This window comes from Cupressus sempervirens, chromosome 3 (assembly GCF_028749045.1).
Source record: "Cupressus sempervirens isolate cs-2001-9-10 chromosome 3, ASM2874904v1, whole genome shotgun sequence".
In the NCBI taxonomy this organism is placed as follows: Eukaryota; Viridiplantae; Streptophyta; class Pinopsida; order Cupressales; family Cupressaceae; genus Cupressus; species Cupressus sempervirens.
The window spans coordinates 780,844,046-780,869,507 of NC_143120.1; the positions used below are offsets into that span (position 1 = coordinate 780,844,046).

General features: G+C 37.5%; 1 protein-coding gene across 4 annotated transcripts in view; it reads right to left on the reverse strand.

Annotated features, from left to right (window-relative positions):
* The window catches only part of LOC149569109 (DNA-directed RNA polymerase D subunit 2b-like), a 357,288-nt gene that overhangs the window by 268,946 nt on the left and 62,880 nt on the right, over positions 1-25,462 (reverse strand). For all 4 annotated transcript variants that reach the window (XM_089821896.1, XM_089821895.1, XM_089821899.1 and 1 more), the window contains one exon: positions 10,507-10,752. In XM_089821896.1, the coding sequence (XP_089678022.1) occupies positions 10,507-10,752 (246 nt within the window). The remainder of the gene's footprint in view (positions 1-10,506; positions 10,753-25,462) is intronic.

The following is a 25,462-nucleotide window of genomic DNA, read 5'->3' on the forward strand; positions in this document are numbered from 1 at the left end:
ATTGCAGCTGAGAGGAAGATACTTCAGTCTTCTATTTGTGCTACATTGAGAAAAAATATTTGTGGCCATTGAGAACGAAAACTCTCAATTGGTACGCGATTTTGAGGGTGTGTAATATCACTTGAATTATTGCAGCTGGGAGGAAGATACTTCAGTCTGCTATTTGTGCTACATTGAGAAAAAATATTTGAGTACAAAAAGCAAGCCGAAAAAGCAGTTCGAAAAAGCAAGCCGAAAAAGCAGTTCGAAAAAGCACGCCGAAAAAGCAGTTCGAAAAAGCAGGCCGAAAAAGTAGTTCGAAAAAAGCAGGCCGAAAAAACAGTCCAAAAAAAAGCAGGCCGAAAAAGCAGAACCGGAAAAGCAGGTCCGGAAAAGCAATCCAAAAAAAAAAAAATCTGAAAAAGCAAATTCGAAAAAGCAAAGAAAATTATTACAGCCATCTACAATCAGGGGCGGCAACTAGAGAGGCATGACTTGGGCACTTGAGGAGGTTATTTTTTGTTCAGTGGTATTGCAATACGTCTATTCTCTAAGGCGAATTCATATGCCAGGTCTGATGTGTATTTTCATAGTTGCCTTTCACTATAGAGTGCTATTGTAATTGTCATTTCGTATCAGACCTATCATTCATTAATAGACATATCATTCATTTTTACATTCCTCACAATGGTATCAATAGTCCATTGCTTTAGTTGTATTTAATCATGCATGTGATTAGCGTACTGTTGTAGGGGAGTATTGAAGTTAGATATTTAGTGTTGCATTATTTTTCACTGGCAGTTGTAGGTGCATATTACTTTACCAGCAATCATCATATTTTGATATCTTTATAAATGCCAAGAGTCTTGGCTAACTTAGTATGAATATTGTATTGGATACTCATTCTCAATCAAGGAGATACAATTGCTGGTCATTAATAGTTGCCTTTGAGCGTTAATATATCATTTTTTTATCAGCTAGTTAGCTTGCATACCAACTGTTTGTTAAAATACCAGTTGGCTATAGGTGATCATTTTCATGATTAGAACTCATATATGCATTCACTATTGCCAAAATTAGTTGCATATTTATGTTAGGTCATTGTTTAGACAATTTGGAGTCTTTTGTAAGCATTCTCTTTGAGGCAAATCCAAACAAGAATCACTGTAGCAATCTGAAAAGTTATATCAGTCAGAGGACCCTTGCTTGCAAAGTGTTTGACGAAATGTCAAACAACTGAAGTATAAAGATTTTTGGTGTTGGAAGAAGTTATAACCTATTGGGGTTATTACATACTTGCATTACTTGATTTCACTCGACCGTTACTTCTAGAGTACGACGCATCTAGAGAAGGCATTGGCGCAGTACTGATGCAGGATAGACACCCCATAGCTTATGAGAGCAAAAAGCTTAAACAAACGGAACGTTTATATTCCATCTACGACAAAAAAATGTTGGCCATCATACGTGCACTAACCAAGTTTCGGCAGTATCTGATGGGTGCCAAGTTTGTCGTCCGTACGGATCACAATAGTTTGAGATATTTTCTAGAGCAACAAGACTTGAATTGAAAGGCAACAAAAATGGGTAAACAAGGTTCAAGCTTTTGATTTTGACATTGAATATGTGAAAGGGAAGAACAATGTGGTTGCAGATGCCTTGTCTAGGAAACCTGCCATCTGCTCACTAAACCAGATTTCAACTGACTAGAAGGCACATCTATTGGTAGAATACTCCAAAAACACATTTGCCTGTGAGCTAATGGATGGCAACACCCAGGATGATCGATACAGAGTGGTGGGTGACATCATCTACTATAAGAATCGGATATTTTTGGTGCTGGAATCCAAATTAAAGTAGAAAATCTTGAAGAAAGTACACGACTCACCCTTAGCAGGACATCTGGGTTTCCTCAAAACTTACAAAAGTCTCCAGGAAAGGTTTTCATGGAAAGGAATCAAAGGAGACGTGTTGCAGTATGTAAGGGAGTGTGCCATCTGCCAGCAGAACAAATCCGAACATACTCTACCTGTCGAGTTACTGCAACCTCTGCCAATTCCATAACATAAGTGGGAAAGTATCTCGATGGATTTTATAACAAGGCTTCCCAAGGTGAACGAAAAGGATTGTATTTTTGTGGTGGTTGATAGATTGACAAAGTACGCACATTTCTTCACCATCCCCTCAAATTTTCAGGCTGCCCAAGTTGCCGAATTGTTCTTTAGAGAAGTTTTTCATCTGCATGGGTTACCCCAAAACATTGTCAGTGATCAAGACGGGAAATTCATCAATATCTTCTGGACAAAACTATTTTGATTAGCAGGAACAGAATTGTCACCAAATACTAGTTACCACCCTCAGACAGACGAACAAATGGATATTGTGAACAAGTGACTTGAAGGTTACCTTCAAAACTATGTCTTGGCACAACAATGGGCGTGGGTCAAGTGGATACACTTGGGAGAATGTTGCTACAATACCATGTATCACATGTCCATCGGGATGGCACCATTCAAATCTTTTTATGGATACAAACCCCTATCCTTCATCGACACAGTATTGGGAGTCAGTCGCGCACCGAGGGTGAAGGATTGGCTTCAAGAGGGACAGGACATCCTACAACACCTCAAGGAAAACTTGCAATGGGCACAAAGTCAACAAAAGATGTACGTCGACAGACACCAAATGGAGAGGAGTTTCCAAGTAGGGGACTTGGTTTATCTCAAGCTCCAACCATATCGACAATCCTCATTGAAGGAGAAGGGAAAAGAAAAATTGAAGCCACAATTTTGTGGCCCCTATTGCATCATCCATTGCATTGGTGAAGTCGCTTACTAGCTGGAACTTCTGGAGGGAAGTCGTGTTCATAACATCTTTCATGTTTCATGCTTGAAGAAGGTCGTAGGGAAGAATGTCATAGTAGCCATAGACCTCCCACCACTTAATGAAGAAGGCAAACTCATATTGGAACCAGTCGAGATCATCGAAGTTCATGAGAAGACTCTGCAGAATTGCACTGTGAAGGAATATTTGGTGCGTTGGAAACACTTGCCATTGGATGATGCGACATGGGAGGGCGAGCACATTCTCCAGCACCCGGCATTGCATTTGCTTGAGGACAAGCAAAACTTGGGACGGGAGGACTATAATGTTCCCATTATAAAATAAATCATTTATCAAACTATTGTAACAAGCCGATTGATTTAATGTATCTCGGACCCATTTTTATTTTTGTTTGCATAGTTTGTGTCGCCGTCGGCTATCTTTGTACACCCTAGGAAAGTTTCCTAACGGATATTTAAGCACGGCTTGTAGGTAGTCTTTAGGCATGCAATTTGGATTATTTCTTTGTATTGCGAATTCCAATTGGGATTCTCTGTTGTTTGCCATTTTGAAAGTGAAAGATCTTCCCTACTTGGCTTTGCAGTTTCGGTGGGATTCATCCCTCACCCTATTCCATCATTGCATGTAATTCTTTGCTCGGATCTAGCAAATCAGAGCACCATCTTTCCGCAATTATTATTCGCATTCAAGTCTTTATTATTGTATGAATTTTTATCAAGATCTATTGTGTGTGTATAAACCAGATTATATTTCGTATTGGGCTCAAAGACCTAGCCATGTGGCCTCCTGTCATTTCTCATTCTGCTTAGTCCTCAACCATACGACCCTCATCCATCCTTCATTGTACTTTCTATCTACCGTACGGCCTCCTAGTCTAGCCGTATGGCTTTCGTACACACCATATAGCCTCCTAATCCATCCGTATGACCTCCTTAGCACACCATACGGTCATCTCAACACTGTACGGCCATTGCAAGTCCTCCCCTATATGGCCTTATCCTCTCTGTACGGCTATCACTTCCCCACCACCGTACACCATCCTCCTTCCACCGTATGACTGCATATTGGTGACCATACAACCATCTCCAGTCTACCGTACGGGTAATAGTGCCTCCTCATCACGTACAACTCTCACATAGGTGCGTACATCCTCCAGTCATCCATCCGTACGACCAAGCACTCTATACACCACCTTGTTTCAATTGTCCATCTCTAGGAAATTTTGCACATCCATTGTGACTTCGTGTTAAACGTTTGTGTGGGGGTTAACTAGACTATGGGAACATTACAGCAACGAGGACATCGATGGCAAGTCCTAAACAATCTAAGCACTCTGAAAGGATATGATGTTGATGATAAAGGAAATGAAGGGGGGAAAAGAAGAAAAGGAAAACAAAGAACTATGGTGTACAGAATGCAGAAATGGACGCAAGAGCCAATGTCCAAAAAAATCATTTTACGACATCCATCAAGGTAAGGGACATGCCCTAATAGAGTGCTCGTACAATCTAAGGAGTATGCAAGTAGTCCTAAGTTCTTAACAACAAAAAAACTACCCCACCCACCATACCACCAAGAGCCACGACTATCAATGCCTCCCAAGTAGATTTTTTGAATAATAAATGTGGAAGCAATAGTAAGAGCAATAATGACACGCAATGAATCCGCATCCAATATGATGTAAAAGCCCACCCAATGATACAATGGGGAAGATGCAGTGAATGGGGACACTTCACACAGGAATGTCAAAACCAAAAAAGTGGTGGAATTATGTTGTGTCAATGGTGTGGGTCAGGGAACCATGATGATGCTGACTGCCCAAAAGGGAAAGCATTGAACATGCTAGAAATCGCAAAGGACGTAATGGCTACCAGACTTCAAGCAAAGAAAGCCACATACTCGAATCCTTGGACAGTAAAGGAAATCTTGAAGGAAGCATAGTTGGCAGTGGAATAGGACCAAAGAAACTCAAGAGGCAACAAGCATCCCCATAACATGAGCATCAGAGTCCAACATCATTTAATAAATGTTACAGATCACTGTACCAGTGAGGGTAGTAGACCTACTAGAAATGTTGCCCCAATTGAGGATAGTGATCTCTAGCACGAAAGAAAACACTAATAGCACAAGAAAAGACTAGGGAATGGAAGAAGAAGTTGGAAAAATTATTACTACATGAAGGGAACCCCCACCTCTAGATCCGATGTTGTTAACAGTCAAGATAGGAAGGACCACTGTCATAATGGAAATGGAGATCATGGGCACTAAACTCACTAATAATATTGTGGATGGAGGCTCGAGAGTAAATGTGCTTCTGGAAGAGACATCGAAGGCTTTGGGCAAAGTGACGCGATGACAACCTAACTTTTATATGGTTGATGGAAATCAATATGGCATAGAACCACTTGGCACATTCATGGCCAAGAAAATAACAGTTGGAATGCAATAGATCTTCTAAGATTTTGTAGTCATCACCCTAAAAAAGAAAGGATTGGCAAAGAATGGTTGATAATAACAAAGGTCACAATAAAGGTCAACCATAACTGGAAAAAAAACACATAATTGATTGAAAGAAAAGGGAAAAGGTATGTGGTTGATCTGCAGAGCCAAATAGTAAGCTAGGAATTGGCATCAAACTCGAAATCCGGGGAAGGAGAGTACGATAAAGAAGGATGGAACCTGACAAGGAAGGCGTACTAAGACTTGGCAGCTGCTTGGAAGATGAAACAAGTTTCCTTAATGGATTATTACACTAATAGATGGAGGATTACGAGTATTTTAGTCGAGTTTCCATTTGTTGGAAATGATAGAGATAGAGAGGGATGGAGACACATACCCGACATAATACAAGGAGTATAAGAAAGGGATGGTGAGGATGGATGACACTCCTACCCATTGATTCAAGAAAGATGAGGTCAAGTAAAAAGAACCAAATACGGATAAAGTAAACTTGGGTGAAGAAAAGAATCTGAAGATAATCCTAGTGGGGGATGACTGGGACCCCATGCTAAAAGAAGCAGCATTCAAAATCTTCCTCAAATACAACGATGTATTCACCTAGACATACAAAGATTTAAAGGGGTGTCGTTAGAATTGTGTGTACACAGAATACCCCTAATACCAAGTGCAAGGTCAGTATGGAAAAGGCCATGCCATATGAATAAAAACTATGCAGCAAAGGTACCAAAGGAAATTGCTAAGATGTTGGAGGCTGGAATTATTTTCAAACTACAGACAAGCGAGTGGGTGTCACCAATTGTCATCTCACTAACAAAGGAAACAAATCAGCTCAAGGTCTGTGTAGATTTTTCGATGCCTAAATGCAATGACAATCAAAGGCACATTCTCAATTCCCCTCACGGATAGCATACTAGAGGAGGTGGCGGGGCATTAAATAAACTCATTCATGGACGGACTTTTAGGATACAACCAGATTAGTATTGCAAAGGAAAAGATAAAAACAAACTTTGTCATAGAAGATGGAGTGTATACATACAATCGGATGCCATTCTCCTTGTGTAACTCTCTTGCCACCTTCCAAAGATTTTTTCTCCACATTTTCAACAGAATGTATGTGGGAAATTTCAAGGCAATTTTGGATGATTGGTTTGTATTCAAAGGGAAGGAAACACACCTCACATTCTTACAGGAGTACATGGAGCGGTGTTGGAGGGCACGCCTTGCACTAGACCCAAAGAAATGTCAGTTCATGGTAGGTCAAGGTAAGCTACTTGGCCACATTGTGTGTAAGGAGGGGTTGAAGACTAATCCAGATAAAATTAAGGTGATTATCAAAATGCAGGACCCAGAGAATAAAACAAGCATCAAGTCTTTGGGTCATGTAGGATATTGTCAACAATTTATTTTGCAAAAATATCTTTAACCTTGAGAAGGTCACAAGGAAAGGAGAACCATTCATATGGGTGATGGAATAGGCCACTGCATTCAAGGAACTAGTCGAGGTTGGTAGACCAATCCTTGTTTGCCCAAATTGAAGCACGAAATTCCAAGTACACTTGGATGCATCTAATTACGCCATTGGAGATACCTTGGCTAAAGCATGTACAAGAGAACTAGATCATCCAATATATTTTGCTAATTGACTACTATCAAAAGCAGACAGAAATTTCAGCACAACGAAAAGGGAAGCGCTAGGCATGATGTACATAGTTCAAAAGTTTCAACATTATTTGCAAGCCACACCCTTCATTTTTTATATAGACAATCAAGCATTGGTGTACCTTCTGAACAAGCCAATAATACAAAGGGGGAGTTAGAAAATGGCTGCTACTACTCTAGGAATTCACATTCAATATTATTATACGACCTAGCAAGAGCCATGTCATTGCAAATCATCTATCAAGAATAAAATATGGTAAACTAGCAAAAGGAGTAAACAAAGACTTTCTAGACACCCACCGGTTCCAAATTCCCATTCTACCTTCATGGTATGAGCATTTTGGGAGATACCTTTCTAAGGCTTCATTTCCTTTGGAAATGCCATCAAACGGAAGATAGAAGTTGGCCTTAAAAAGCAAGACATTTCAACTCATCCAAGGGTACTCTCCAAAATGGGACAAGACCATGTACTCCATAGATGCATCAGGTAAACTTTTAAGTTTTAAGTTTAACTTATCATACTTTGAACTTTTCTAATTCTAATTTTCTTAACACGTGTAAAATTCTAATTAATTTTAAAATTGCTACAAGCAAACTATTGATGGAGAGGCACGCCAAAATATGTTGGACTCCATCTATCGCACATTGCCTTGACCTCATGTTGGAGGACATTGGTAAGATACAGTGGATCAAATCATGTGTAGAGAAGGCCAAACATATATGCAAGTTTATATACAATCATGCATTTGTCCTCACCATAATGAGGAAATACATGGGAAATAGTGAGTTAGCTCGTCTGGGCATCATGAGGTTTGCCTCGAATTTCATCACACTAAAGTCCTTGATGACATCAAGGGAAGAATAGAGGTGCATGATTGTTGGAGAAGAGTTTGTTTCTTCTTCCTATGCGACGACTACCAAGGGTATAGATGTGGGGAATATCCTCTTTGATGAGGATGGTTTTTGGGCACCTACTCAAGAAATAATCAAGGTAAATTTCTTACAATTTAACAATTAGTATTGTTATTTATTATTTACTAATTTCAATTATTTAATGATTTAGCTTTATAATTTAATTTTGACTCTTTTTTTTTTTTTTACATTATACGCAGATCAATGACCCCCTTGTATCTCTCCTACAAATTTTTGATAGGCAAAAGCCCTCTATAGGCTACATATATGAGGGCATGGATAGGGCCAAGGATGCCATTAGAGCCCAGTATGCAGGACTACTGGAGAAGTATGCATGTGTAACCACTAGTGATTTAAGAGCTAGCAATATCGAAACTTTTGCTGATGGAAGAGCTAGCAACATTGTAACTACTACGTATGTGGCCAACGCTTTAAAGCATCACAATTTTTGGAGTTGAAGAGTAGCGCCATTTTTTGGTTCATGGTGACATGTACTCTCGATGGACACAAGACAAAGTGTATTCTTTGGCTATGCAAGACAAAGTGAGTGTGTCATTCTTCTGTAGGCAGATGCATTAACATTCTTTGGAGTCTCTGCAACAATTATGAGATCACAATTTTGTTAGAGTGGGCTTATTGTTGCACCAAAAGACTAATATGTTAGTGCTCAATCCAACCACTCAACTTATAGTACACAGGAGGCGGTTAAGCCCTTGTCACTAATCCCGAGGAAAGCGTTGAATATTTTGCCAACAATCTTCCCCTCAGCATTACCCAAGGATCTGAGGATTTGAACCTGTGACCTAGCTCTGATACCACTTGTTAGAGTGGGGTCGTCTTTGCACCAAAAGTCCAATCTTTCAGTACTCGATACAACCACTCAAATTATAGTACAAAGGAGGCAGTTAAGCCCTTGACAGGAATCTTGAGGGGAGCACTGAACATTTTGCCAACAAATTTTTGGCAAGAGATTATTGTTGTTTTGTATTGAGTCATTTAGGCTTCACTATTGTTCGCAGGAGTTACTGTGAATGTGTTCATGATTATTTTTGTATGTAGTACTCATTAAGCAATTAGTACTTCGGCTAGAGACTTAGTATTTGTAATGAGAGTACTGTGTAATCTTAATAGTGTGCAAACTTCAGAGTTTGTGAGCTTTGTACTTAGACTCTATTATCATTCAATAAAGGATTTATTTTTGGTGTGGTCTCAAGTGGAGGGTTTTCCCAAGGTAAATTTCTGTGTTCTTTTGTTTTGTTTAAGATATCTACTCTCTAATCTAGCTCTTCTGGTTCATAATTTAACAGTTTATATGAAGTAATATTCATTCTTCAAGTTTATTGTTAGTTATATGGAGTTTTTCATAACATAAGTTTTTGAGAAGTATAATGGTAGGATATAATTTTTATTTTTTTTTAAACCTACATTTTGAGAGTTTCCATAAGAGAAGAAAAAAAATGAATGTACATGTTTGAAGTTCAATATGAAATATCAAATAGTTGTTTGACGTTTGTTTGTTTAAACTCTTTAAAGTTATTGTTTTTTATTAAATCGGCAACATTACATGGATGTTGTCCCTTACATTCTTCGCAGTTATTGTTAAACTTCACTAGTTTTCTCATTTTTTAAGTTCAATGTCAAGATACTTTAGTTTAAATTTTAATGTAGAAAATTTATAAATCACCTATTACATTTAGGCTTTTTTGTCCTTATGTCCATTTGCATTGTATTTGTTTGGTATTCTCTTATCTAATTTTTAATAATAATTGGAAGTTAAATGATTATATTACACTTATATTTTATATAATTAATTTTAAATAGTAAAAATCACAATTGTCTCATAATTTTGTTATACTAATATTTTGAAATTATAGTCAAATTTATAAGTGTGAATGTGAAAACTGTTTTAAAAGGTTTGGGGGAGTCTTGGAGCTTGACTAAAAGCAAATAAACTTATTAAATCGACATGTCCCATGACGGTATACATGTTTTCAAAAGGCTTTAATTTGTGTTTGGTGACAAAAGATCAACCCCTTGACCTCTCCTTATATTACAGTTGGGAGCATTAAGGAGCACTACACCCAAACCTTATGAAGGGGTGTTGCCCCTTGTCCCAACTAGGGATATTGCCCCTAGAAGCCCATGAAAGTTGTTTCCCTTTGACCATGCTCGGGGTTGTCACCCTAGTTCCCTACTCTCATTTTTTCTCTTTACATCTTTATGCTATTAAAATATAAAATAATAGGCCTTTTTTTAAAAAAATATTTCAATTTTTGGAAAACAATCTTTTGATTTTTCGTTTGCCCATTTTTTCCAAAAAACTTTTTGGCTCCTGTAATTCATCCAATCAACCATTATCTTAGATTCCTTTGAATTCAACTGCCAAAAGAGAAAATCCTTCACATAATATGCAAACTCAAACAAAAAACTCAGTTCCTGGTTATTAGTCACTCAACTAGCACAAAAGATTAAAAAATTGATTGGCTTAGATATTCACACCTATTACAACCAAAGAATCATTTTAAGATTTTACGTAAGCCTGAAGAAAATGTCAAAATTAGAATAGCAAAAAGCTTGGATCTATTTCCCAAAATAGAAATGAAGTAAATTCATGCTGTAAAAAAAATTCAAGCAGGAGTTTCATTGCCAAACCTTTTCAGTCCCTTTTATAATAAAGTACCCTCCAACATCAAACGAGCAGACACCCTCTTTAAGTAGCTCATTACAAGTTAAACTGCTCAAGTAGCAAAGATTTGACCTCACCATGATAGGAATTCGGCCAATTAGCACTCTGTTATGTTCCTCACTAATAACTTTCATATTCTTTGCATCTTTCATTAGTGATAATGAACTACTCTTTGTATTTTCATCCATTTTTCCCCCCTCCTGGATGTAAACCTGCAATTTTAATAATAGCTATGAGGAAAAATCTATCTAAAGCAGAGCCATATAATTTGCATGCAGTAAGGTTATTTCAATTTTCAAAAAATATTTGTCCATACTGTCACCTATTACAACCAATCTTGAAAACTGCTATTGACTTGCTATCTCTAAAACTGTGAAAGCCATGTCTTGTAGAAACAATTATGTTTGCCTTAATTTTATGGTTTGTCCATCTTATACACAGTTTATTCATCATGGATTGTAAATATCAAAACTTTGTGATAATCTTTGGTTTAGTAGTTAAGAGGTGACAGTCATTACTGCTAATGAACACAAAATGAGACTATTCGTGTTGAAAAGGAAAAGTGCGAATGAATGAAGCTCTAAAACTAGGTCTTTTTATCTAATGTTATTGTCAATTAATAGTTAAAATCAATGGCAATGGTTCACAGCGACCATAAAATGGGACATTCTACCTGGTAAGGGAAACAGCACAGTGGAAATGCTCAGTAGATCTGAGGATATGCTTGTTCTGTTTTTACAGCTCAATGCTTTTTGACATCCATGGTGTGACTAATTGTTGAAAGTTAAAACTATCCCCTTCTTCAATTCTGACAATCCCACCTAAAACCATGCTTCCCACTGCTCCTTGTGTTGGCTCCCAAAACTGCAGCTCCCATTCTCTAGAGAAGACACTCGCTCCCCATGTAAAAGGGGGCAAGAAAATCAAAGGAAGGAGGTGAATCTCTGCAAAAGGAAAAGAATAGACCCAGGCCAACGCAAAGGATAGGGGTATCATCTTCATCTTCAAGCTCTACTAAATATTAGGAGGGTGGTCCTGAAGGTTTCTAACAATACAGTTAAAGAGAAAATAAACATGAACTAGACTCTCATAAACCGTGCCCTAACAGCAGCCATTGATGGACCTAAAAGACCTCCCCTTGAAGCAGATCAGAAGATATGCACCAAGGATGTAGAATGAGTTTTATCACCTAAAGTGAGTCCCTTTGAACAGTTTCTTACTACATATACAATCTGAAACCACAAACCTATAACCTTCTATATAGTCACCAAACAGCGGCTCTCTTATGATTTAACATAAGTTGCTACAATGGATTACAAATGTGGGCAGAGATCCAATATAAATAATCCTCCAATGTATGTTCACTAAGGCAGGATAGAAACATAATTAAAACTGGGATTAAATATGTCTCTTAAATGACTTAAGTGATGGTGGATGAGATAGGAAAAAATCATTAATTAAATACTATACTGTAAAATTTTCTTCAACCAAAAAGGAAAGAAAGAAGACAACATGGTGGCATTACTTACATCACAGGATAGTGGTATATGCACTGTCTAGTTTAAACAGCTTATAATACTGAAACTCATTTCTCGAACGCCTACATACACAATTACATAGATAGACAAAAACAAAAACACATGCCACAAGCATGTTTTTATATAGGAATGCTGGTACAAACTTACAAATAAAAGTATACAAATGCTTGCATACATAGATAAATACAAACAAACATAACAATACAACATGAAAAGGGACACATACTTGAATTTGTAGGCACATCTACAAACATAAACAATCAAATTGGCAAATTGTTCTCAATTTTGGCTTCACAAAATTGGGGCAACCCAACAAATTTTTCTTATGGACTCGTAGGTGCATCCTCTTAGTTTTAGTGTATGAAAATTTGTTGTCTTTGAATTGTACTCTGTGTTTCTCTATCTATGGGTTCTTTTAAAGGTTTTTGTCGAATTGAATCCCAATTTGTTTGTTAGTAAGAGTTTTTCTTCCCTGATTGCAAACGCTGAATTTTTGACAAACCTCCACATCCTTTATTTGTTTTTCTTTGTGTTGCAAATAGTTTGTCTTGTTTTTTGCCTTAAGTGAATAGCCCTTAGAATTCCACTCATTTCGAGCTGACTTAAGTCAAAATCAAAGTTGTCTAGCTCAAGTTATAAGGGAAAAAGTGGGGTTTTCAGGACAACTACATATCTCGATTAAAAAACCTTATAAAAGTGGGTTTTTTATTGGTAATTGCATAATATAAAATTATATTTAATACCTAAAGTGGATTTTGTAATCCATTTTGAAATTTTAATTCATTTTGAGTTGATTTGACCATAATTTATAATGTTTTCTGACAATAACCTATTTCAAGACTATTTTTCATGTTACTTTATTAAAAACTATAGTTAGATATTAAATTTAATTACACAAGACACTTAAATGCACTTCAAGTAAGGTTTTTATTACTCATTGCATATATCGACATGCAAATCACTATGTGGAAACCCACTTCCAATAAAATATAAGTCCCAACATTAATTTAAATGGACATTTTTTTATGAATAGTCCCTTCTCTATTAAATAAATATTAAAGTTACATATTCACAAAAAAAGAGTTGGGGGATACAAAATCACCTAGCAAGAATTCACACGAAAAAGCCGGAAATCAAACAATTATTCATCAAAAAAACATATAAACTTCCCTCAAATGGCTAAAGCAATGCCAGCCGAGGGAGGTAGATCCTAATGATCATGAAAACCCCATGCATTAGCAGGGTCGAAGGGTGGCTCAAGAGGAGCCCACCCATCATCAACAGCAACATCTTTCTGTTTATCTTCTTCTCCCTCTGTCCTAGGAGGCGAAATCGCCAGATCCAATAGGGGGAATGACCAGTTAGTATCAACACGAGAGGTAGCAGGATTAGTAGGAGGAGCAACTGGGGACCAAGCCAAACCCTGCCGCAAGGAGGCAAAGCAACGGCGACAAACATCCTAACCATTGTTGGGAGAGTAATGGGGAGCCTAGGAACATGGCGTTTGCAAGTGGTGGGCCGAGGAGGTACGGCCCTGGCGGCAACCATGGGATGGAGTCTAATCTACCGAAGTGGAATCTAGCGACACTTGGGTGACCATACAAGGCACATTGCCCTAGTGATTGAGGAGCTCTTAAAGCCACTTTGTTGGCTTGTACTTGAATCTACATCATCACATTATTACATATGTAAACTTTAGTGTGCATAGATACATTTATATCAAGAAAGTTGCGAGTGAATAGAACCGCATTCCTATCCTTCCAAAGAGGGAAAAGAATCTCCATCCTAAAAAAATGCCAAATCTGGGTATGCTTACAAGGGATTTAGGGGAAATCACATAGCAAAACCCAATGCCAAGAAAAGGGCTGTAGCCTAAAAGGTTTGAAAAAGTCACGTATCCAAAGCCAACAATGTTGAGCTCTGCGATAGAACTAGAAGATGTGCAAGAAAGACTCTGGTTGCCCACAAGAAGGACAATGCGGGTTGGGAACACCCAAATGCTTGAGCCAAGGACCTAGAGAAATCCCTAGAAAAGGTCACACTAGGCAAAGTGTGTAATCTTTGGCTCAATGATGGCATTCCAAATAGTGTTAAACTTGTATCTCCAATTCTACTACGAAGATTGGAGATGCCAACATTGGTTAAGAGAATCAACCATGGGCAAGTGAAGCACCAACCAAAGGCATCCCTTCTTGGGTTTGTAATTGACAAGAGGAGTACGTGGATATCATTTTCAGTCTTTCCACCTTGGTTTGACAGGCTGGACACCCAACTTGTGAAGCATATGGGGTGGCAATGTACAGAACAGTAGGTCAAAAGTTTGCCGATCTGGACAAGATAGACGAAACTAGACCTACATATCCTTCCACGATCTTGAACACATTTTAATGTGTTAAGTGGGTTTTTAATACAAATTTGCATATTTAAAACTTATTAAATTGATGTAAGTGGCAAATTCTAACCTATTTACATATGTTTTTGCATGTATAAGTTCAATTTATATATATTAATGCATCTAAATGGTGTTTTTCTACCCCATTGCATATGCATCTTTAAAATTGTCACTCAAGTGGACTTTTTAAATCAAATTGCATGTTTTTATAAAATGTAAAAGCATGTCTAAAGTGAGTTTTCACTTCACTTAGACAAAAGTGGCGATTTTGGACCCAATTGCATGTGTATGTGATATTTAAAAACCCCATTTCACTTAACCTAAGCCTAAGTGGCATTTCTTGGCCCAACTACATGCATTTTAAAATGTGTTTTCATGTTACTTCATGTTTAAGTGACTTTTAAAGCCTTATAACTCAAGGTGGCAATTTTTGGCTTGACTACATGTATTTTAAAACATGTAAATAGTCTCCAAATGTATGTTTTGCACTAAGTCCTTCATAAAAAAACGAAGTGACAATTTTATGCCCTATTGCATGACATTTAAAAATATGTTTTTTCTCTCCCAGAACGCATCCAAAGCCAGCATTTGAATGCAAGAGGCCAATTGGCAATTTTGGAGCACATTGCATGCATTATAATATATGCATTTGCACAAGGAAATCTCATTTTTAACTAGCAGCCTGCATTTGAAGGGTTTTTGGGCACATTTTTCACATGCAAACATTCCAAAAAAGGGCATTTATGTATTGAATCATTGATAACATATTGGCATATGTAATCCAGCAAAAAAGTCCCATTTTTTACCAAAAATCAAGGCATTTTGGGTGTATTTGAAGAGTGGCAAATTTGGGAGTGAAAGCATGTACTTCAACACATGCATTTGGCCAAAAGCAGCCCGTCTAGAATGTGTTTTTAACCAAAAACATTGCATTTCTTGGTGATTTTTAGTTTCCGATCACTCCAAGAAAGAAGTCTAGAGTATGTATTTCGATTTCCAGCTTGTTCTTCATTATTTCCAAGCTTAAAATGATGCCCTAGACATCATTTTTAAATGCATTTTTATATGGCATTGTTTGGTTAAAGTTTGTTGCAAGTTTGGGCATTTAATCTCTCTATCTCCACAAGTCCAAATTCGAACCTTGACTATCCCCACTGTTTGAATTTTGAAAAAAAATTAAGTCTTGTGATATTAAACAAATCTTAATCCAAAATCTCTTGGATTTATGTTCAGATTTGTCAAACATTTGAAAAAGACTTATTATATTGTGGTTGGTGGAGAGAGTTATGTTTTCCCCTTATTTTCCTTAAGGCATTTTGGTCTTGTTGAATTTCTTATTGCAAGTCTTTCAATTTCCATTTTCAGATTTGCATGTTTTTGCAAATGTTCTCTTCTTTTCTTCCATCTACTTCTCTAAGTTGCATATGCAAGGTTTCATTTGCTTGCATATGCAGTTGGAGTAAACTCTTGTTCTTAGGAAAGACAAGTTCTTCATTTCTCCTCACATGAATGCAAATGTAAATCCCACCAATATGCATTCCATGAACCTCCATATGGCTGTTCTATGTTTGAGAAAAAAAATTCCTACATTACTTATTAAAGTATGCTCATTTCACTATACTATCCATCATTTGCACATTTTTAAGCTTGTTGTCCGCATATGTAATGAACCTAGAAAAACCCGTTTTTGGCTTTTCTAGTAATATTTGAGCCATTTTGAGCTTGACCCATTTGTTCTTTCGTTGTTGCAAAAGTTCCCATCCATATTCCATATGTGATGCTCCCAAAACAACCCTATTTCTAAGCTTTTCCCCCATTGAAAGAGTCAATTTTATGCATGCAAAGAAGAAAGCAGGACAAGAAACAAGCATGATCACATGATGAAGCCTACAAGGAGGTGAAAGAATGATTATAAGCATAGAATTTTCAAGCTAAAAAAAGGTCAGTGGACACTCAACGAAACAATCAAAGATGCATATTAATATTCCAGTTCAAGATACATCCACCAAACCTAAGCACAACAATCGTAAAACATCAGACATCTTGTAGTAGCATGAAGACAAATAAAGATTGCTGTAATAGAATTTGTGTCTTGTAAGGCACTTAGAATATTATTTGTAATTGACATAATACATGTGATAGAAAAACAAAATAATTCCATGTGATAGTATCACATGCAAAGTTGTAACATGTGTTGTGAGGTTTTCACACATCGCCCCAAATCTTGGGGACCCCCCTCTATTTAATCACCTCGGCAAATTTTTGGATTGCCCAAAATTTTTGAGTTTTGAAAATTTCACGCCTTGGCACCTTCAGGACAAATATGGGAGGCTTAGCTTATTTTCACCCGATTTCAACTTGACTTTCCAGAGCTATCAATTTTACCCCTAGGCCGAATAATTTTCTAAGTTAATTTCAACTTGGCAGGATAAAATTGTGAATTTTGTACTTAGACGTTTTCTTTTGAAAATATGGTTTTAATTTTGTAAATTTGGATGATTTTCAAAAGGGAAATTTTAATTAGACTTGAGTTTTTGGAAAATCTCAAATTTTTCTTTGGTGAAAATTTTAATTTTGTCAAAATAAGGAAAATTGCAAAAAATCAATTTTTGGTTCTAGATGCAATTTTATTTTATTTTTTTATTTAGCTTGGCAAAATCAATTTGGTAGAAAATTGCAAAAAATTGGCTTTAATTGGATTAATTTGCCTTAAATACTTTTAGTTTTTAATAAATTTAGTAATTTAATATTGAAAAAATGGCTTTTGGTTAGCCAAAACCCAAATTTAATGACATTTTAATTACTAAACCCTCATTAAATGGAAATATTTAACACTTTGAAGGCTATTTAATTTCGTTTTGCAATTTGGAGCTAATTGGCAAATTTAAAAGTGCAATTTTTTTTTCGCAAAATAATTTTTTTTGAGCTAAGTATTTAATTGAGGGCCTTAACTTGGATTTACTTTTTGTTTTTTGTTTTCTCCTAGACCAGGTCGGCCAGCTTTGAGGAGAAGGGAATTGGCTATAAAGGGAGTCTCCTCCACATTTCATTTTCACAAATCATTTTTCTCCTCTCCATGTTGGGCGAATTTCCTTGAAGGCAGATTTTTCCAGACTTAGGTGACTTTGTGGAAGGCAGTTTTTTGCATACTTGGGCAACTTTTGCTTGCATTTTTCCATTTTCATGCTTGGCGATTTCTCAAGGGGCAGACCTTTTGCAGATTTTGGTGGTTTTCTCCTCCATTTGTGGGCTGCGATTTGTGCCCTAGGTGCCATTTTGGGCAGATTTCAGATTTCATTCTTGAGAAAATTTAAGACAAAGGCAAAATTTTCCATTCTTGGAATTTTATTGAGGCAGATCTGATTCTGATTTTTGCGCAATTCATGGTGAAGGTCTGATTTTTTTTCCTATTTAGGACTGCATTTTTATACCAGATTTTGGCAATTTTGTTGGGAGAAGAGATATATATGAAGGTTTGATTTTTGCATAGAAGGCAAGTGTTGGATAGTTTTAGAAGTGTTAATTTCTATTTTGCAAAGGGATTTGAACTTCTTGAAAGTCATATCCTAGGTTCTGAAAAATCGCTGTAAGATTATTGGTTAAGGTGAATTTTCATCATCTGGAGTTGCAAGGGGTGCTTAAGCTGACATCCATCTTTCATTCTAGTCTACGGATTGCTCCGCTTGGTTCTTCTTGCCTTCTTGCCAAGTATGTCAGCAAAATAAACAAGAACATTCCTTTCCAGGTGGTTTACTACAGCCCCTACCCATACCAAAAAAGAAGTGGGATAGAATTTCCATGGATTTCATCACAGGCCTCCCCAAGGCGCAGGGTCGAGATTGTATTTTTGTTGTGGTAGACAGATTGACGAAATTTGCACATTTCTTTGCAATTTCGTCTACGTATTCAGCAACACAAACAGCAGAACTATTTTTTCGAGAGGTATTCAGACTACATGGGATACCATGAAGCATAGTCAGTGACAGAGACAGCAGATTTATGAGCCACTTTTGGCAAGAGTTGTTCAAGTTATGTGGAACAGAGCTCACTCCGAGTACCAGTTACCACCCCCAAACCGATGGGCTAACAGAGATAGTGAACAAGTGGGTTGAGGGATATCTCCGAAACTACATTGCAAGGCAGCAGAGGGCTTGGGTGAAGTGGCTACATCTAGGGGAGTCCTGCTATAATACCTCTTTCCATATGTCTATTCAAATGTCCCCTTTCATGGCACTGTACGGGTATGATGCTCCTAATTTTCTAAATTTGTTATTTAGGGACAAGAGGGTGTCTAAGGCCAAGGATATTTTGCAGGAGTGTCAGGATATTATGCGATCCTTGAAGGAAAATTTGCAAAAGGCACAAAATCAGCAGAAGCAATATGCTGATCAGCGCAGGGTTGAGAGGTCTTTCGAGGTAGGAGACATGGTGTACCTCATGTTACAGCCGTATAGACAATCCTCTCTCAAGAAGAGTGGAGTAGAGAAATTGAAACTACACTACTATGGACCGTTCAAAGTAATCAGGAGAGTGGGCGAAGTAGCTTATGAGTTGGAGTTGCCTGCAGACAGTAAAGTGCATAATGTGTTCCATGTGTCATGCCTTAAGAAGGCATTGGGCCACAATGTGGTGCCTTCAGTAGTATTGCCACCTCTTGATGATGAGGGAAAGCTTATCTTGGTTCCTGAGGCTATACTTGACTCCAGGGAGAGGATGCTTTGCAGGCGAATCATCAAGGAGTATTTGGTCAAGTGGAAGAATCTACCAGTGAAGGATGCTACTTGGGAAAATGAGCAAATATTACAGCATCCAGAGTTGAAATTGCTTGAAGACAAGCAATTTTGGGAAGGGCGGATTGTAATGTCCCCTTTTTAGCATTCATAGCATGATGTTGTCGTTAGCCTATTTCCCCATGGTCCCGTAGGCTAACCAGGACATTAAAGGGGCTTAGAGGCCATTTGGCCTAGATAGTTTCAGTTGCAGGTCTTTCTGAGAGGTTTTGAAGCAACTTTGGGCATACTTACTATTTATAGTAAGTCATCTTGGACATGGGCGGACATCCAGTGGCAATGGTATGTCGATGGTAATTGTTTAAAATCGACAAGAAGACTTGTTTATCATTGATAAGATTTGTTATGCATTGATAAAGCTATTTTATAAAGTTAAATTTAGATATTTAACTTTATTAATGCATAGACTATAGTTTGTGAAAAATATTCAAATTAAAAGAGTCCCTTTTATTTTATAACACATTGGAAACATAAGTTACATAAAGGGAGTTATGTTTTATCCCACATTGAGAAAACGAAGGATGGAGCTCTTATAAGAACACTATAAAAGAAATGGAAGAGCTTCTTTTAAGCATGCTTGGAAATATCAAAGAAATTGGAAAATTTTCTGGGGATTATGTTTCAATAATTTGAAGGACGAAATCCCTTCAAGCTGGAAATCTAAACGCCATTGAAAGATATGGTCTTGAGATTCAACATGGTAGCAGTCCGAAAAAGCAGAACCGAAAAAGCAGGCTAAAAAAGCAATGCATAAAAGCAGTCCGAAAAGTAGTTCGAAAAACAGAATCGAAAAAGCAGACTGAAAAAGCAATCCGTAAAAGCAGTTCAAAAAAAAAGTTCAAAAAAGCAGTCGAAAAAGCAAAGTAGAAGGGGCAGCATTGAAGGAAATTATTACAACCATCTACAACCAGGTTCCTTTGTTAGTATTGCTTTTTAGGGTGTTATAAGTTTCAGCTGTAAGTGTGCATTATACCAGCATTATCATTTTGTAATCCATGTAAATGCCAAAAATCTTGGTCATATTTCATGAGCATTGTATTAGAAATTTCATTGCAAATTAAGAAGATAATAGTTGCTGGTGTCATTTAAGCAATTCAATATCATTATTTATCAGCTAGTTAGTTTGCATACCAACTGTTTGTAAAAATGCCAGTTGGCTGTAGGTGTTCATTTTACATGCTTAGATCATATATATGCACTGAATATTGTCAAAATTAGTAGCACACTCATGTTAGGCCATTGTGTAGTCCATTTGGAGTCTTCTAGCACAAGATTCTCATTGATGCAAATTGAAAAAAAGAGTCATTTAAAGCCAGCTGAAATACTATATCAATCATACGTCCCTTGCATGTGAATTGTTTGATGAAATTCCTTGAGCTTTCATCAGCATTTTTTGAGAGCAGATTTGAGAAGGGCCACTACAATTGGCTAGGCAACTTGAGCACTATGATAGAATAATGAAAAACGAAGAGAAAACGGGCATTTCATTCTCAATCATAATTGGCAATGATAGTTGCCCAAATCGGGCCTCCTTTGAAGCCACAGAGAAGGAATTGGAATGGTATCATCTAGGATGGTACAAAGCAAGGCAAGGGTTTGACCCTAATGGTCTTATCAAGGCATCTCATGGAAACAAATTTGAGCATGTTCCCACCATAGAAGACTTTTGGGCCAACGCCAAAGATGGCTTTCATGTGAGAAGGCTAGCTTTCTCAAGGCTGACGGTGAACATGATGAGGGCTATTAGATGGAGAGGCCTCGATATTCCGAATCAAGTGGAGGATGATGGAAATGTGTTGAGAGAAGACTATGATACAGTAGAAGGAACAGAATTGAATCCAGTGGATTGGGATGACCATCAGGATCCTTCCTTGGAAGCGATCACAAGAGTAGTGGATTTACATACCGAGTCGTGGTATAATGAAGGACTAAGGAAGCTACAAAGACAAAGGATTCCCCTTACCTATGAGATGATGAAACCAAAAGAGAGACGAGTAGAATCAATCGGACAAAGGAATGAAGGAAATAGCCGGCAATAAGAAATAATTAGAAATAGCAAGAAGAAAGTTTTGGAGGTAGAGAAGGGCAAAGAACATCCAGAGCCTCCAACCAAGAGACAACATGCAGCACCATCAAGAGAGTATAGTTGAGACTAGAAGCCAAGAGGTCAATTCAAATGATAAAGGGGCCACGGTGGAGGTGAGCTCTGATTCGGAATCAAGTGGCTATAGTGAAAGCACCAAATACTCCCCTCTCTCAGAGAACCAACAAGGAAATGATATGGAAGAAACTAGTAGAGAAGAAGATGGACCAATCGACATCGAGGCAATAAGTCAAGAACCCGAGGCCGTTGGTGATGCTTTGTTACTCGAACCAAATCCAGATTTGGGGAGATGCATTGCACCACTATGGTTAAGAGAAATGCTTATGCCAAGAGGCATGGTGGTAACGGCCCATACAGCTGAGGACATCCAAGGGTTAATGGAAAAGGGTGATAGCGAGAACCAAAAACAAATGGCAAACATCGTGGCAAGGGTAATTAGGAGCGACAATGATGATCACCGAAAGGTTCAGATTGTTATTCCAACAGTCAACAAGGCAGTGAATGAGATTGTGGCCCAAGAATACGAGATAGTAGAACATAACTTGGGAAGGAATACAAATGATATGGAGTGTGAGGAGGTCCAGGAAGGTATAGCATCAATCAGAGAAAGGTTAAGGAAGGAAAACGAAAGGATGGTAAAGTTGGAGGCCGAGAACAAATATTGGAGAGATAGCCAGCCCATCTGACAGCTGCACCAGGCAGCCCTTCCTCAAGACAGCAGGAGCAATTCAGGAGAGATATCAGCTCAGCTACATAAAGTCAAGGATTGGATCCATGATACAATCCAAGATGGGCGAAATTTCTTGCCTTCCTTCATCTCAACATTCCATTCATTAATGGCCATTAGAGACAAGTTCAGGTTATTCGAAGAAGAGTGGAAAGGTTTCCTTCCCATCAGAGATTTGGCTATTCCTAGGCTACAAGCGTTCATTGGGCTACCAGAGGCATATTTGCAAAGGGCCAGATTGGTTGATGAGAGAGGATTGAGTATAGTTGAATCTTGGTTTTTTGCATTGACTACCAGATTTAGAACACTTGAAGAGATACATAATGAGATTGCACGACACAGTCCAAGCGTCGACACTTCTATTTCAACCATGATGAGCGACGTTGGGGTGGCACTTGATTTTGAGGATATTAAAGAAGAAGATATCAATGAGACAGAGTTTGGATCAAGACTAGATGAGTTAGGAAAGGTTGCTATTAAGAAAAAACATTTGGGCACCCTTTCCTCTCTCAACGCTTTTATTGGATTTGCAAAGGAATATGAGAAGGATCACAAAAAGATACTACAAGCAGTGAATAGCGTAGCGAAGTCAGCGGAACTCAGGGCGAAGCACACACCTTGTCCTCCTATGGAAGAAGTTAACGAAAGGCTAGCTAAGTTCATTGCCTTAGCTAAGAAAATGAAAGAAAAGGGAAGATTTATATTAGAAGATCAATTGATGTAAGCCCAAGTGGCAAATTTCCCCTTTCTTCTAGAATAGGACAAGTGTCTATTTCTGATTGGCCACCATTTTTTTCTCTTCTCATTGGTTGCCACTTTTTGCACTTTTTTCATTAGTCCATTGATGAGGTGGCAGCTTCTCATTGGCCGATGGGGTGGCAACCCTAATTAGGGTTGTGAGGATCCAATCTGGATCGTTGATCTTGTTTTGATCTCCACCGTCCGTTGTATTTATGGCCCCTATAAAAGGCCATTTGCTCTCATTTGTAAAGTGTTGGAGAAATTGTTGCGAAGATAATACCAAAATTGCTCTCTTTTTCATTGTTGCGATTTGCATGTTGATTAAGAACATTGGGTGATATTGCATGTTTTCTACTTCCACTTAGTTAGATTTCTTTTCAAGTTATTAAAGTTGGTTGCATTTGAAATTGTTTAAGTGAAGTTGAAGTAGACGGATAGTTGTATGGTAGCATTGGTAAATGGTTGATAGGGATCAATACTAGGCCACTAGCATTCTAGCGGCTGGTTGGGAAGCTTTGTGTGGTAAGCTAGTTTATTATTCCTTCGAATCATTGCACCTGTGGAAGTGAGGCCGCTAGTCAACTCTCATTAGGTTCGATCCCCATCCATTTGCTAACCTTCCATTCATAGGAGTAGGAGTAGAATAGTGAGTAGTTGGGTAGTCGAAGTTTAGAGAGAAGGAAGTTAGAAGGAGTAGGTCAAGCATTATAACACATCCATTCACCTTCCACGACCATCGCTTTCCCATCAATATCATCATCGGCAGACACACCCTCCATCATCGCGACCATCAACATTATCTGCTTCCACACATTTCACAAACCGAGCCACCATCACCTTCATCCCATCAAAGTCCAAGTCATCCTCAACAATTTACGTAAGGCCGCCTACGTGATTATCAGCAAATCACATCGATAAAACTGAGCGAGTATCCAACAGTGTAAGGAACATTGGAGCTATTGCTTATGTCTTCATAAGTAATAACTTTTCAAGAGAGGAATTGTATGTTTGATACTCCGTATCAAATGTTCAATTGCTAATATGTTATGTAAGTGATCAAAAACTCGCATCAACAACATGTAATCAAGTTGCAATCACATTAGGCATGCAACTTTGAATAAGTCAAATTTGTTAGTTAGAAGTTTGTTAGAGAATAAGTCAAGGTGGTTGAGAATTTTCCCTTTTTCCTCCACCTTTATCTCTCATATTTTTCTATATAAAGGAGGGAACTCATTGTACATAATCATCTTTTGGCAAGGCAAGAAAATTCTACTAGTTTATATGTGCACTATAGGATTTTGTGCTTTGATGTAAATCTAAATTGTTATCAATAAAAGAGGCAACTTGCTTTCAAACTTTGTGTTGATTCAAGGTGTTATGTGATGACATTTTCTAGATATTGATTGTGAGTTTTAGAGCTTTGATTAAGAGAGATTTGAATTTAATCATGCAAACTTTGAACTACCTATTGCATTCAGAACCAATTTGAACTTTTGAAGACTTAATGCTACAGGAAGACAAATTGTAATAGATGGTAGTAGCTGTAATCACTTAGACTTCAAGACTTTGGGCTTCAATTGTAAGTGTTTTTATTGAATTTGAGGGTATCCAATAAGAGACTTTGTACCTTACTGGTTATTCCACTTGATTTTTCATTTGAGACAAATACAGGACACTTTGGGTTCTTGTTTTTGTTTCACAAAACATGAAAAATAAACTGCCCCCCATGGTGTTGTTCTTACGTCAATTTTAAGGTCACCAGTACTATCGTAGCAATGAGGAACTTTTTATTAAGTTGGAAATTTATAGTTGTATGCAAATCATTTCTAAAAAAAGAGGAATTGATCAAGAGGACCATTATTTTTGTAATTTCAGTTAAGTTCCTATTGAAGCCACTTACGGTAATAAGGGATCCTCCCATATTGCTGAGAGGAGAGAGAAATCTCATGAAATGTTGTCTAAAGTCACAATTTTGTAAGTCATAGTCAGTGACATACAAAAATTTAGCCAACACAACCACACATCCATGGTCATGCATAGTGATCAAACTTGCAGCCTGCAATTCCCTTCAAATGGATTTGCAACTCTAAAACTACTCTGCCCTGGAAAAACAAGGAAGAAAAATTAACATTGCAGTAGAAGAAAAAAATTAAAATGGCTTTTCTGATACAATTCAAAACTATATGATATAGCTCTTTGAAGATATAGCATCAGGCGGATTGTGAAATTTGATATATATATATATATAAAATAAGTATTTCCGATTATGACAAAATAAATATATCAAGGCTTTCAATCTGAACACATCTATTAAATTTGTATTAGAAATATCATCCATTTAATGTTTGCAATCCAAATGGCATCACATAATTGCCATGGTTTAGGTGTTCGTTGATCAAGGAAAATAACCTGTGTAAACGATATTATCATCTGTCTATGAAAGATCACATTCATCATATCCCCAGCAGCATATTTATGTTATGTTAGTTAAGCAACATCTATGTAATGATCAGGCTTGTCATTAACCGGTCGGGTTTATTTTAGCACAATTGTGTTTATGATAACGAGCATCACTACCCACATAGGGTCATGACCCTATGTGCCATAATCCGCGTAGTCATGCCCCTAGG